Source organism: Netta rufina (genome assembly GCF_964035555.1).
Source record: "Netta rufina genome assembly, chromosome: 2".
Taxonomy (NCBI): Eukaryota; Metazoa; Chordata; class Aves; order Anseriformes; family Anatidae; genus Netta; species Netta rufina.
Window position 1 is genome coordinate 126233223 of NC_140124.1, and position 14967 is coordinate 126248189.

The 14967-nt window shown below is 39.5% G+C and overlaps 1 protein-coding gene across 1 annotated transcript; it reads right to left on the bottom strand.

Moving 5' to 3' along the window:
- Positions 1 to 791: 791 nt before the first annotated feature.
- Positions 792 to 14891, bottom strand: ELOC (elongin C). Its single transcript, XM_084306950.1, has 4 exons — positions 14822 to 14891; positions 7742 to 7799; positions 5466 to 5609; positions 792 to 3373 (listed from the first exon to the last, which is right to left on the bottom strand). The coding sequence occupies exons 2-4, from the start codon at positions 7743 to 7745 to the stop codon at positions 3183 to 3185; spliced, it is 339 nt and encodes a 112-aa protein (XP_084163076.1). The 5' UTR covers positions 7746 to 7799; positions 14822 to 14891; the 3' UTR covers positions 792 to 3182.
- Between the last annotated feature and the right edge of the window lie 76 nt (positions 14892 to 14967).

A 14967-nucleotide genomic window follows, 5' to 3' on the forward strand; every position in this document is an offset into this window, starting at 1 on the left:
ACTGCTGCTATTTATAACATTGATGTAATTCATAAACGTGAACAGAAGCAACAGATTTTCCACATTTAATACCATTATTTAAGAAAAGCCTTTTAAATATTGTGTTCGATGCAGTCGTTGCATATAACAGCCTGGTGAATCTTGATGACAAGCTCTCTTTTCTTGAACCTCAAAGCCTAAAGGGAACTTAAAGTCTTGTAAAACAGAGTTCGGATTATTCCAGACACATAGACTGTTTCATGCTGGGAGGCCACCAGAGACTTCTTCACCACCTTATACTATAAAAAATCATAAAGCTGCAGGACTTTCCTCACTGCTTAGTTGGTAAAGACTTTGCAACTTTTTATGGGTAAATCAGAACTTGTTTAAAGTTTTAATCATTGGATACAGGACTAGCTTACCAAGCAAAAGGGAGTTCAATATTACGGGACACACAAAGTCCTTAAAGGCTGTCTTTAAAGATTCTTCAAGGCTGTTTAGGAATACCAATGCCGTCACTTCTTTGGAGAATTGTGAATAGTTGCCATTAGAAGCAGGAAGAGATCTAAGCACTAACTAAATCCATGAAACTCTTCAGAACTATGAAAAATGAAAAAAATATTAATATTATCAATGGTCATTCACCATCTTTCACCCAAATACTAGTTTCAATATTCGCAGTTCGCTCACCACACAATTCACGAGGACTACGATTCCACAGCAGAACACCTGCTCTAAGAGGTCACAAATCAAATCACCAGAAACACAGTTTTAAAAATTTTCAACTTTGAAATTTATTTAGAACTCAGGGGTTAAGCGTGGCAAGTTTCCAATTGTCTGTTAATAGCATACCCATGTCACTACCAAGTAAATTGCACTAATTCCCTCTGCCCCCCTCCCCCTTAGAAATCTGCAGGTTAGTTTGCTTAACAGCCAGTGGTTTTGCAAATAGTGTATTCTCGGACACTACTGCATTTCCTGAGTGTTCAAAGCTTCTGTATGATACATTAAGCTGAAGAAAAAAAATAAAAAATAAAAAACAAACAATGAAATTATCATTCAGAAATAAAATAGCTATTTTAACTTACTGCTGAAGTATGGAATCATGAAACGCGATGCATTTTGACAGGAAATTGTTTTGGGTTACTTTAAAAAAAATATTTTTAAAATGACATCCTTTTTCCTTGAATTTTAATCTAAACAGTTTTGAGTTTCAATTCGTTAACCTTGAGAGTATTAAAAATGGATGAAGAACGTAAGATTTACTCAGACAGAAAAGTAGTTGGGACTAAAATATCCACATCAGTACTCCTTTAACTTTTAGGGTGTATTCCTAGTGGCTCTAACAAAAGCAGCATAACAGGGTATTTCTGGTTTTGTGTTCATTTTTTTTTTAGTGCTCTTGAAAATGAGTTACTAATAGCACTGACCAGAGTGCTCAAACATAGGATTTCAGACAATCGCTTTGCAGTACACTTCAGCTTTATCATGCAAAACCAATCTAGTTATAAACATCCCCACACTAAACACGATAAATTGTGCCAAAGTATGTGATGTGAATAAACGTCAGCTAATCTATCAACACATTGACATATGTCAGCTTGTCTATCAAGCATTGCTCAAGTCCAGAGTAAGATTTCATTTGTCAGAACTGAACTCCTCCATGGGCAGACTGCATAGTCTATGTATAAATATACCAGTTTTTGTATGGAAAACCTCAAAAGTTGTACTTATGTTGGCAATAAGGTTTAGAGAAGAGTTTTAACCCTCTAAATTCACAATCAGTTAGTACATCAACGATGAGGTCCCACTGTCTGTCAGCAGGACTTTTCCATAAAAGACCACAATCATTTCTTAGTCAAAAATCAGAAGCAGAGACAGCCGATGGAAATGCTAACTACATTGTTCTTGCATCATTTTTCACAATACATTCTCATTTACAGATGACTTTGGCAGAAGGGTTCTTCAGGCTGTGACTGAACAAAAAACAACTTCTTGTCTCAGTTTAAGCTTTTCTTTTTTTCTTTAAATGGAAATTTGTTTTAAACAAAGAATTGATAGTATAGGCAATTACCAACAGGAATTACCAAGAGGTGATGTGTTTCACTCTAGTATTATGCGAGTGGCTTGCCAATCCTTTTCCTCTAAAATATTTGTAAAAACATTGGAAATAACTATTAAATTTATTTTTAAAAAAAGCTCTATAAACATCTGCTTAATGCCCTTTCCTTCAAATACAAGACCTCCGCATTTCAGGGTCTTTTTTTTGTGGCTTTAAGGGAGAGGTCAGGGAAGAGGTAAAAGATAGGATAACTGCTATCTTTTAAGTTGTTATGATAGAAAATTTGAATGACTACTGCTCTAAAGATTAAATACAGACTTCACATAATCCATCACAACAGTGGAAATAAACCATAACTGAAACCATATAAAATCCATATCAGGTCAAGTGACGGTACATTAAGAATAACCTTACATGTTACACAGAAGGTAATGCAGATAGATTAAAAGCCACTGTCAGTACGATCATAGTCTTACTGTACAGACAGGTGACTCGAATATTTCTAATTACTAAAGGGGAAAAATTAGGTTATAAAAGAAAAATGCATCAAACACACTTTCTTCAAATGTCTATACTATGATTTAAATTAAAAGCCTTAAGCATTCTCCTACATACTCCACTTCCAACTTAAATGGAATATTGCTGTCAATATACAAACCTTAGAGAGGGCACTTCTAATCTAGTTAGTATAACTATGCTAAAGGACAGCTATCTTACAAAGGAGATTAAGTTCAGATGTTTAGAAACTTTAACAGTAAGAGAAAGTTATAAACTCTAAACAGCTACTTGTGTTTAACTATAATTACCTTTTAGAGAACATTAGACTAAACTCCAGTATTTTATACGGTCATTGTATTAAAAGAAACTTCTACCACACCTAAAGGATAAGGCATAGCCATCTACTAATTGGCATATTTGTTTATTTGTCGGTTGTGAAAAGGTCCTTATTTGTGTAAGCAGCAAAACAAATTTCAACTGAATGATTGCTATATGCAAAAGGACTGAAGGCAATTGCCTCTGCAGTGAACTTTACAGTTCTCAACAGCACACACGCAACATGCTATCTGAAAAAAGTTACTAACTGAACTACATGTATTAAATACTGAAAAAAGTTTTACATTTTTATTATAATTTATTTTATTTAACAATCTAAGAAGTTTGCAGCCATCAGAAGTTCCAGTGCAATTTCAGGTGCAATTGGGAATTCAGGAATCTCCGTAGAGCTGTTAGTATAGCGGACCTTGTAGGTGAAATACATGCATACTTTGGATAGGACATGGGATGGGATCTCTCTAAAATTCACCTCATTTGTTTCATTTTCTGCAAACTGTCCTGTAGAAGAAAAAAACAACAAACCAAAAATCAGAATCTCAATTCACTGCAAAAATGAAACACTTCACTACGCTAATACAACGCATTCCAAATAGACTTGCTAGGTCCCACATTCCTGGGTATTACACTCTTCAATGCAAGGCAGGATGTGCCACATTCACAGCCCTCAGGAATATAAAGATTCCTTGCATTTAAAAATCTTTGTTCATTTTGGCTGGAAAATATTAACAATATTCTAAACAACGACACCAGAAATTTAGGTTTAATTCTGATGCTTGCTTTCGACAGGTGCTCTAAAGTTGTAGCACATTCTATGCTAAAGGCTACACTAACAACATCTACAAACAGAGGTATCAATCCAACTTGTTAGCTAGCTTTCTCAAGAAAACAAAATGGTTTAATATATATTCCATATTTGCATAGGCACACATATCGGTTTTGTTCCCTTTGTCATCCCACTACCTTTGAATTTCTTGGACAGTTTCAGTTGAAATCACAAAAGTTAAATTCACTTGCTGAGCTGTGAGAACAGGCAGGCAGGAGAGAAAGGAAACCCCAAGTACGGGAAGAAAGGTTACATTTAGCAGGGGTTAATCCTTATTACATTTGAAGAACTTATCCAAAGCTCATATCTCAAAACTCAAGTATATTTGAACCTTTCTTTTATGTCCTCTAAGGATGAAATTTAGAAGATATGACATCATCTCATTGTCAGTCCCACTGCCATCCTACTGTTTTCTTTGTCACCATTATTCTCATCTCTCAATTTCAAATTCATTAAGGTGAAAGCCTACTAACATTTATTAAAGCCTACTAACATCCACATTTATGGGAGACCTAGCAACATGCGGTTGCCAAAACCTCTATAGGAATCCCTTTTATAGTAACTACAAACCAGAGTTATTTACAAATGTCTACACGTATTTGTGTAGAAGTATCTGAACACATGTACTGAAGCTAATCTGGCTTGAATTCTATTACAGGAACAGTAGGAAGCAATACAAATGTTAGCATATTGAAAATGTCACAATACTGAAGTACAGAACACACAACCATCAGTGAAATGATGACCTACTTAAGCGGACAGCAAAAATGGGTTTGCAAGGAAAATTATTCATCTTGTAAGTATGTATACAGCATGTGCTTAAAAGCTGACTACTTTAGGAGCCCATTTTCTAGCCCTCTAAACAGGCTACTTTGCCTTTTACTTCTTCACATTGTTACAGATCATGGAACAAATTCAGAGCAGATCTTGTAACTACTCTTCCTCTTACACACCTGCGAGGCTGACACAGGCTGGATCAGACACAATAGATCTGCTACATGTTTTCAAGCACAACCATTACAATGACATTTAGCAGAACATTAAATTGAGAACTTTAATTGCTCAAGTTACCCAACTTTGCCCAATTGCTGAGTAATTTCAAAGTATAGTCAGCAAATAGATCCTTCCAGCAATCAGAGGCCCATGTAGACCACTGTCCACCACTCAAGTGACCAAAGATAAATATATGGCATGAGGATAAGGAAGAGGGAAAGCACAAATGTTAACTTCTTCCCAACATTTCAGGCTTCAACAATTAGCTCAGACACTTCTTAAACTGGAGGTAGTCCCATGCATCTAGCAGAACATGAGGGCTTTCCCTCTGTAAATTTATCTCCCTCCTTCAAACTTAAGCTAACTTAATTCATTAAGCTCAGGAACTCCTTGCCATAAGATTTTGTGAATACTCAAAGTTCCACCACGGAGGAGGAACTCCGAAGAGCTACCAACTCTTGCTTGTATTGAATTTGACAGCTGCAACTTTCACATGATGCCCTCAAGTTCTTGTAACAGAGGAAACAAGTAGCAAGAACATCGTAAGATTTCTAGCTGTCCAGAAACAGAGTCCAATATTTCTATCTGTCCAGAAACGGAGTCCAATTATATGGTATACAATACTCAACAGATGTAGACTGTTCCAGTGGAAACAGAACTTGTCAGGTTTTGAACAAGTAATTATTTGTTCCAGCTTTCACTCACTACATGATACAAATTTAAACAGTCCAAGAGAGAAAAAGGACATTAAGGTATTAAATCTTTTGTACTTACCTGGTCCACTCAACATAGCTTTTATTGTTCCTGATGTTAACGCATGCTCTCTTTTTACAATGAACTCATGGCCATCAGAAGATATTAACTTCACGTACATAGCATCTGGGCCCTCACACCCACCATATGTTTTCTCTTCTCCATCTATGATGGAAAACATTAACAATTTCAGAACACAACAACTGATTCACATTACCAAAAATGCAAGCTGCAGTTTTTCCTGTGACTATGTTTGCAGACAGAAGAACCACTGACTACCACCAAAAATAAGACAGAAGAATCTCCATAATTGAAGACTTCTCTGAAGAGTTCAGCAACCTATTTAAATGGAGGAATTTTTAGAAAAATATAGGATTTTTGATTAATATCTCCCCTCTGTTCATCACCAAATTCTGACATTTCAAAAATCTAGGCTGGAAAGAAATCTTCCTTTAGACAAATTCTCAAGTGAAAAGTATTTACTTATTTTAAGAACATGCTACTTCTTCCAGTCATAATGCTATCACCTTGCCTGTCATGCTAATACTTACTAGAAGTCATAAATACATCTAAATACTTAAAAATACAGACTGCAAGAAAAAAAGAGCTTTCTGAAATACAGCAGGAATGAAAGCAGTCAAACCAGGTATTTTTGTACTAGAGTAATGAAATAGGATTCACTCCTTCCCCACTGCCCAGTCACGTCAAGAGCATTAGTGCATACCCATATTATGACCTTTGGTGAAAACGCAAGGAAATTTGGAAAGCCCCTCCAGCAGTTTTGACTATGCTTTTTTAATTTCCCTTCTCTATCCCATTATGTACCTGTTCCTTACTTTTGCTACAAACCCTTACCTTCCTTTCATTTTTGTTTATTCATTTATTCTCTCATAAGTAACAGCACTACCTTTATGTTGAAAAAACAGTATTATTGTTGCCACCATTGCGCTGCTCACTCTGTACACTCACACTTTCCCTTCTTGCACTTGCCCTGCCTGTTCAGGCAGCGTGCTCTCTGGGGTAGGAACCACTGACTACTTTCTGCCCACATTGCACTGTATGACCCCGGAGCACCAAGATGACTGCATCTGTACTTGGTCTTCATACATTCCTGTAAAATGCTGAGTAATTAAGACCATAGTAATTTTAAAACTTAAAAAAAAAAAACAACACAGCCTTTTCAGTGCAAAAACACCCATCAACCCATTAGATCTACCATTTCTATCATATTCAGACTGGACAGTTAATGCCTTATTTCAAAGGCTATTTTCTAAGGGAGTCGAGAACTGACATAAGTCTTGCTTTGGTTCTATTAAAAATTAATACTTGAACTTAATACTATACCATAAGACTTAATTTTCAGAACAGTATTAATTTTGGCAGAGGGGTAAAAATGAAAGTTATGAAAGTTCTTACAGCTTTGGAAAGTGTAACAGAAGAGATCTGTACACTTCTAGAAAAGTAATTTCAAGTATTTCAGTATTTCATCATTGCACGTAGAAGTACAGAAGATAAACCAGAGACTACAAACTTGATGTTTGACTCTTAGTGTTGTTTCTCCTTCTGACAAAATAAAAACAGAAATTATATTAATTATAATATATTGCCTTTCCTTGTATATAGTGCTACAGCAAGCACAATATTCCCCCCTAACAATTAAGTTGCTTTGTGAATTACAAGTTAAAATAAAATTATCATAGAGTTATTGCCAATTTTAAGAAAGTATTTTCAAGTGCCAAAGAAGCTAAAATACTTTCAGGAAAAGTGTAGCTAAATCCAGAAGCTGTCCAACTTTGTTTCATTAACCATCATTTGGTTAATCAGCAAGCCAGATAATGACAGTTTCAGACAATTAGTCAAGTCTCACACTAATTTATCAGTCAGTGCTTATTATGATCTCTCAGCCAGAATTAGACAGGCTGACCTTAGTAAACAAAAAAATATTTAAGTCAGTATATAGTGAGATTTTCTTGTCCTCTATCTAAAAGTTTTTTGCTATAAAACCTAGAAGTATCCTGTTTTACCATATACATTTTCATCACTAAACATAATAAGCTCAATGAAATTTAGTTTGATAGATACACTCTGAACAAATTGTTCAAGAAACAAACATTCACTTGAGGAATTCCTCTTAAAAAAAATAAAACATATCTGTAGGAAGTTCCACTGAGGTTTCGGGCTACCAGAAAAATTAGTGACAGGATCAATGTTTAAAATCTTACAATTCACTTTCTCTACCAGAGTAAGTGAGAAAATGTTTCACATAGGAAACAAAAGTCTAAGAAAAATCAACTTACCCATTCTCTTATAAAAAAAATTATTTCTTTTCAACAGCAGCTTTTTCAATAGGAGCGTCTGAAAAACACAAATGGCAACATTTGCAGTCAGTAGTCCAATTTCTTACGTCAGCATTAGTTACTAGCCTTTATATTACTATAAACACTATTGAATAAAAAGAACGACAACATAGAACATACAATTTTATGAACACTTAACAAAGTTAACAAGATTTTTTTGTTTTGCTTTTGTTTGTTTGATTTTTGCTATCCAGATATCCCTACCAGCTCGCCACATTCTGGAATCTCTAAACTGTAGCTTTTGGAAAAAACTGTTCCCCTAAGGTTTTTAAAAGCCTTTGACTTTAAAGCCAGAGTCACTTCAGAATCTCATTACTTTTATTCCTATGGACACCACCTGTGCAATGGTAGTGGGGAGGTGAAGAAAGTAAGTTCTACAGAAGGCACTTAAGAAACTGACCAGTCTGGCCACAGGAGAAAAGAAGCGTGAGAACAGCTCAGTATGATGTGAACAGAGGAGGGAGATTTATCATATGGGTATCCTGGTATTCAGGAGAGACCTCGACAAGCTGGAGAACGGGGCCAGCAGGCATCCCCTGAAGTTCATCAAAGGAAGAGGCACCTTTGGAAGAACTGCAAAGTAGCACATGCCCCAGTACTGCCTGTGGGCTGACCAGCAGGACAGCAGCTTTGCAGGAAGAGACCCGAGGGTACTGGCAGACACTGTGTTGAACATGTGCCAGCAACATGCCCTTGCAGCAAAGAAGGTCGACAACAAACCAGGCTCATCCCAGGCGGCTCGAGGAGGTGTGCTGCTGGCAGGCTGAGGGAGGGCATCCTTCCCTTCTGCTCGGCGCCAGTGGGACACATCTGGAGTCTGGATCCTTGGTACAAGAAGGACTGACAGGCATCCTGCAACTGACCTCAAAGATGGGCAAAGGATTGGAGCGCCTGTCACATAAGGAGAGGCTGAGAGAGCTGGGACTATTGAGGCTCGAGAAGAGATGGCTCAGGGAGCAAGCTAATCAGTGTGCACTAAATACCTGGCCTTCCAACCTGTCCTTCCTAGAAGATTGAGGGTTCCCGACACAGACGCCAATGTCACCTCGATAATCTACTTGGATATTTAATGCAGGTATTCGTGTGGTGTGGAGCCAGGAGCTCCACTGCTTATAAGCTGACACACAGCCTGCTGCAGACATTTTTTGCCACAGAAATGGATCTGAAGGGTGATAGAAACAGAACGCTTATTTGTATAACAAATATGGTATTTTCAGGCTCAACATACATTTCTTTACATCAAACTGCATCTCTGCTGAGGAACAGAAAGCTTTGGGAGAGAAATTCCACCCACCTGCTGTCCTCAAATTCCTTTCATGTCTGCAGCTCTCTCCAAACATTAACCCAGCACAAATCAATGACATCCTGTTGTGTGCCCACGGGTCCAGGAAAACACGACCAGCGATTCTGGTTGGTTTCTCAGCTGACACCCAGGGTCAGGGGCAGCACAGAGACCGGTAAGGATTCTGGTAATTCATTTCTCTGCTTCAAAAAGCAATGAGCAACAGCAGAAGTACGAACTGCAATTACAGTAAAAGACCCCAGAGCATGAAGGTGTGAAAAACCAGAAGAGAGACTGCTTTCCTTATCTTCTCCTTCCTATAGCTGTGGTAAAAACCTAGCAAAAAAATTGCAAGCAAGTTGAAGGGGGACCTGAAAGATCTGGAGGAAGTTTTACGGAGATTCCTGAGCAAAGTCTAAAAGAATTACCTCTTTAGAAGATTCAGCCCCTTGCTATTGCAGATGGCTTCACTACCCAAGAATACTTTGGTGCTGAGTGTGCTGATTTGTTCCAGCTCTCTTTTTCACAATTATTTCGTGCAAGCAAGTATGAAATGATCTGAATGGTTCCTCAAGCTTCCATGAGAAGGCACTTTGTTAAGTATACCTCAACCTGCACATGCATTACCAAATTAAATAATGTTTTTTAGGTATCTGTGGAACACTGAGCAAAAAGCATGCTCTGTCTACATTGCTGTTGTCTTTGAAAATGATCCCAACTTGACCAAAATATCTTCCTTTCCCGTTGGCAAATCTTTTACCAGGTGAAAAGTTCCTGAACATAAGGCATATTCCAGGATGTGCTTTGAGAGTTAATTTGTGTAGATCGTCACACCTCAACACTGAACGTTAAATGCCTTTGTCACTTTCAAAAATTCCAGTAACTCCTGCAAGGAAATTACATTCGGATGCCGGAACAGTGGCAGCACCAAAGCTGATGACATCTTTCACCTGTTTCAGCAGGTTCTGTACATGGAAATCAAGCATCCTGAAGAGTATCTGTTACTCAGGACCAGAAAGGATACCTTACATCATTACTCCCGTTTCACAGAAGAGAGCATCACTTGTGCTACCCCTTTCTCTAGCCACAAAACCCTTCTGTACACTCCAAGAGAGCAGTGAAACTGCTTGTTTTTATGAATAAGCATAAGTGATGCCATCCATATCAGTGGATGTACTACTGAAAATAAAGTGTGCCTTGGTTTCCAATACAAAAAATGCCACTAAATATAGGAAGAAGGTCAGGATAGTTAGTGGGAACACAGTTACATTAACGCTTCGCACGGTAAAGCATGATTTGAGGGCACATTAAACCTTGGGAAACAAAACAATGTCTACACCAAAATATTACAGCTATGGCAAAAAAAGCAGTGAGCATTTTAATGACATCAAATGAAATGTGCTATCATATGATTAGAGAGAAAAAACACAAGTATTAACACCTAAGGGGGGGGGGAGACATGATCAGGCTTTGTGGTCAGTTGTATGAAATATAAAGGCAAAGAGGATACAAGTTGGCATGCTGGACTAGCTAATACCTAAAACCAGTCATTTCCCTGAAAACAGGAAAGGAGGGCAAATTAGACGGAATCTGGACTAAGCAAATCATTTGGGGTTAAATAAATAAATGTGGCAACAGGATAATCTTGAAAGGAGAAAAACTATCCAACAATACCATGTGACGTTGCAAACGTGGAACACTTGGACTGCAAAAGAACTACTAGTTCCTCCAAAAATGATATGAAACTTGTTATTTTAACAGTGTTGCCAGAAAAAAAAAACAAAAAACAAAAAACAAAAAACACATCAGGTTTAGATGAGACAGAAGTGGAAGGCACACGAAGAAGTGACTGGTTTTGAAAAAAGGCACACAAGAAGCTACACAAAATGAAACTATGAAACGCAAGAGCCCTGCATGTAAGAACTGACTTCTTTTACATAGCCATGGCTCATCATTTGGAAGTGTTAGTCTTTCTGTGGTCAGCTGTAAGCTGATGCAGCTCTGAAGTATTTAAAAAAAAAAAAAAAAAAAGGAAGGGGGGGGAGGGTGGAGGCAAATGCAAATCAAGGAACTTTTTGCAACAGAGACAGGGAAACATTAATGCTGTTGTATCACACATCTGTGACAACTTCTCTGGAGTATCACATGCAGTTCTGATTACCTGTTTTCAAGAAAAAAGTTCAAATTGGAAAAACTACAGAAAGGAGATACTGACATGGCCAAAGAGGCTGTAGAAGAGAGAAATTGAAAGTCTTGCTTGCTCAGCTTAGCAAAACAAAACTGGAATGAAGATAAATGTAACAATTCATTAAAAGGATAAACGAAGAGGGAGAGACATTGCCAAGATTATCCCTCAGTTTAAGTCTAACAAATGAGCATAAGCTAACAAAGAATAAAGTTTCTATCAGAACTGCACAATCCAAGTTTGGTTCTGAATACAGAACAAAACCAACATTTCATTGCTTAAAGCGGAAGATGCAGAAATCCTACCTACATTAAGAAAAAAAGATCATACATTCCATTATATGACACATGCAACTTGCAAGCAAGGCACAGAGCCTTGTTCTTGCTATCACAAAGTCATTAAGATTGGAAAAGCCCTCCATGATCATCTGGTCCAGCCATCCCCCTACCACCAATGTCACCCACTAAACCATGTCCCTAAGCAGCACGTCCAACCTTTCCTTCAACACCCACAGGGACGGTGACTCCACCACCTCCCTGGGCAACCTGTCCCAGTACCTGACTGCTCTTTCTGAGAAGAAATGTCTCCTAGCTTTCAACCTGAACCTCCCCTGGTGCAACTTGAGGCCATTCTCTGTAGTCCTATTGCTAGTTATCTTGACACAAAGTATCATTTCTGAAAAATATAACTGTGGATAATGTTAGGGGTTTAGATTTACTTCTGACAAAATATGGTAAGCAAAGAGCATGGAAAGACCATAGCGTCAATGCAAAAAGAGAGCAGGAGATCAGAGAAAGAGGAAAACAGGAAACCTGGAAAAGCTAAAAAAGCAATAACAAACTGTTAACATCTATCAGTTCTCTTCCACATTAAGAAGTGTTCCATGTGTCAGGACACATTGTGAAGGTTTGAACATCCTGCTGCTTGAAATGATTTTGTGAAAACCATCTTCTTTCCAACAACTACACCCAAGTTATCTGAAATGATACTAATTTAATCCCACGCACGCCACAGCCTGTTTTCTTCAGTTAATTCAGTGCTTCAGAAGCTTACAGAAAAGTTTGTGGGAACAGCAGATGATTTACACCTTGGGGTAGAATATAGCTAAGTACCATAAACCACGATAGCTAAACAACACAAGGCGAGTGTTCTTGTTAGCATGTTTAAATACGTTCTTGTCCTCCTCATAACCCCAAGCAGAAATAGTACGGTACAGCACAGTTTGACTTCTCTCTCCTGTTTCTCTTGAAGCATCAAGTGCAAGAAAAACAACAAAAAATATGTCCACGAGCCTCCTAGCTTACTGCCAAAAATGCACGCGCATCTCCCAGGCTTCCCACAATTTTCAGAGTACCTATACAAGTGTACCTGGTGTATCTACAAGACTGGAAAGCACTTGATGGACATACACTAATTCAACTGGACACGTGCAAACACCGTACAGATTCCAGAACCCCAACATTTTAGTCCTGCTGGCACAAGAAGCTTAAATGGACACAAACATTTGCAAGCACTCAGATTCTTTGTTCCCACAGAGAACTCTCTAAACCTCACATTCTGGTGCAGGGTAACTTCCAGTTCTTTGCTGTGCAATGCAGATGCACGCAGGGCTTTTGTACACTTCAGTTGGTGCCATTTCTGCATTCGACGTGATCAACTTTTGGAAAGCGTGGGGCAAATAACACAAATGCCTTCACAATTCTTGGGTTAGTTGAGACATCAAATGTGAAATTTTCTGGGTGTCATTTGTATATTAGGAAGAATTATTCAGTAAACAAAAGCTCTTGTGTGCTAGAACAATAGTCCCTTACTGTTTAATCCTAAACTCTAGTCCTATTCTGGATCCTATACACTATTTAGTTTAAAAATAGAGCTTTTCAGTTTAGCACTCATTCAGGACACACCAAAAAAACATTAGTGTAAATAAGGATTGAAGCATACCTAGAAAAACCATGAAAGAAAATTGGTACATGGCAATTTCCCAATCAGCTGGTTCACCATCCCATGCTTGTACACTCCAGTTCTAACATTCAGGGACAAACTGACAGGAGGTGCACTAAAGGTGAACGCTAGTTCAGACAAGCAGGAGATGAGCTAGGATGCTGCCTGTGCACGGAATATCAAAGACCTCACTTTATTTAAGATATCCCTTATCAAATAAAACTTTCCAGTGATTCCCAAAAAAGGAAAAAAAGGGGTTATTGTTTTCTTCCTAACATACAATAGAAGTCCTGATTACTGTATACCTCTTGTTATTGGGAGGGATAACAACCTGATAGCATATTCCATTTTTTTTCTTTATAGGGCACAGATCTCTGCCCTTTCATTATAAGCATTCATCAAAACCTACTGTTATGCAAACTACCTTATAACAAAGATGACCGAATTCTGAACCCTTCCAGATAAACAAAAACTTGTCCTACATCCAAATTCCTTTATTTCAGAATTACAAAAACGCGTAATCTGAAGCTAATTAAGTTTTTCAAAGGTATCAATTTGTCCCCACGCACAGCATAAGGGACTTAAGCATGAAGACAAATATATCAGAAGAATAAATAAGAAGGTGGGAGACAGAAGAATCATCTCAATAGAGAATCATCTGGATCTCCTCACTGTACCAGCATTAAGTCTTTACATTAAGACCGCAAGAAAGTAGCTAAATCTGTTCATCACCTATTCTAGCATGAGCAAAAAAAAATAAATCTCAAATGACTTTTCTCTGAATTAACAAGAGAAAACTGCCAAAAGTGTTTACAGTGTGTAAAGGTTATCTATCTTAAGCTTCCCAGCGTTGATGGTAAATCTTAGGGAGAAAACTATTTACACCACTTCAAAACACCGGACAGCTGATCCCCAGATGTATTAGGGAAAAACTAGCGCTTATTCTCTTCTAAGTAACTCTTGATTTAACGAACAGCGTTTCGCTCCCAGCAGTGTTTTTGTTTTTAGTATGTCAAAAAGAGGAAACTCGAGCGCAGAAGGGGATATTCACAAACACGGGCACAAGGCTGCTCTTGCTCCGAAGGTGCCTCAGCTGTCTGCTACTTACATTTTCCTGGCCTCCTTCCAAACTGAACTTTTGCGAGCGACCCACGGCGAAGCAGAGTAAACAGAAAGCCCACGGCTGCTTAGCGCGTCCCTATCGCGCAGCGGCTGGCTTAATATCGCGACCTGCGACACCGAGCACCTTCCCTGAAGCCCCTTCAGGCAGCGCTGCGCGTTATAAGGTAACGCCGGCTGCCGGAGGAGCCTGCTGGTGTCACCCCGTCCCTCCCCACGCCTGTACCCACAGCCACAGACACCCCCCCTCCTGGCAGCCCCATCCCCCTCCCACCCGCGGCCAACGAGCGCTGAGAGGAGCCGGGGAGCGGCCACCGACAACCGGGCCCCCCCTCCCGGCGCCGGCCCCCACCCCTTCGGGAGGCTCCCCCCCGCCTCCGGCCCTCGCCTCCCCCTCACCCCAGCACCGGGAGGGACCCGCCGGAGGCCGGGGCCCTGCCCCCGAGCTCCGGGAGGGCCCCGCGGGCTCCCCCCGGCCCCGCCGCCCCCTCACCCGTCGGCGCCGCTCCCTCCGCCCCGCTCGCAGGGCCCCCGCCGCCTCGGGCCGAGCGCTTCCGCCAGGGCACGGCGCAACTTCCGCTCCCCCCCCCCCGCGCCCTGCCCTTGGAAGAGGAGCGAGGCCGCCCGGCTCCCGCCGTG

Coding starts and splice junctions, on each gene's coding strand:
- ELOC (XM_084306950.1), bottom strand. Junction 3,374..5,465: donor AGCTATGTTGAGTGGACCAG/GTAAGTACAAAA, acceptor TTTCTTCTACAG/GACAGTTTGCAGAAAATGAA.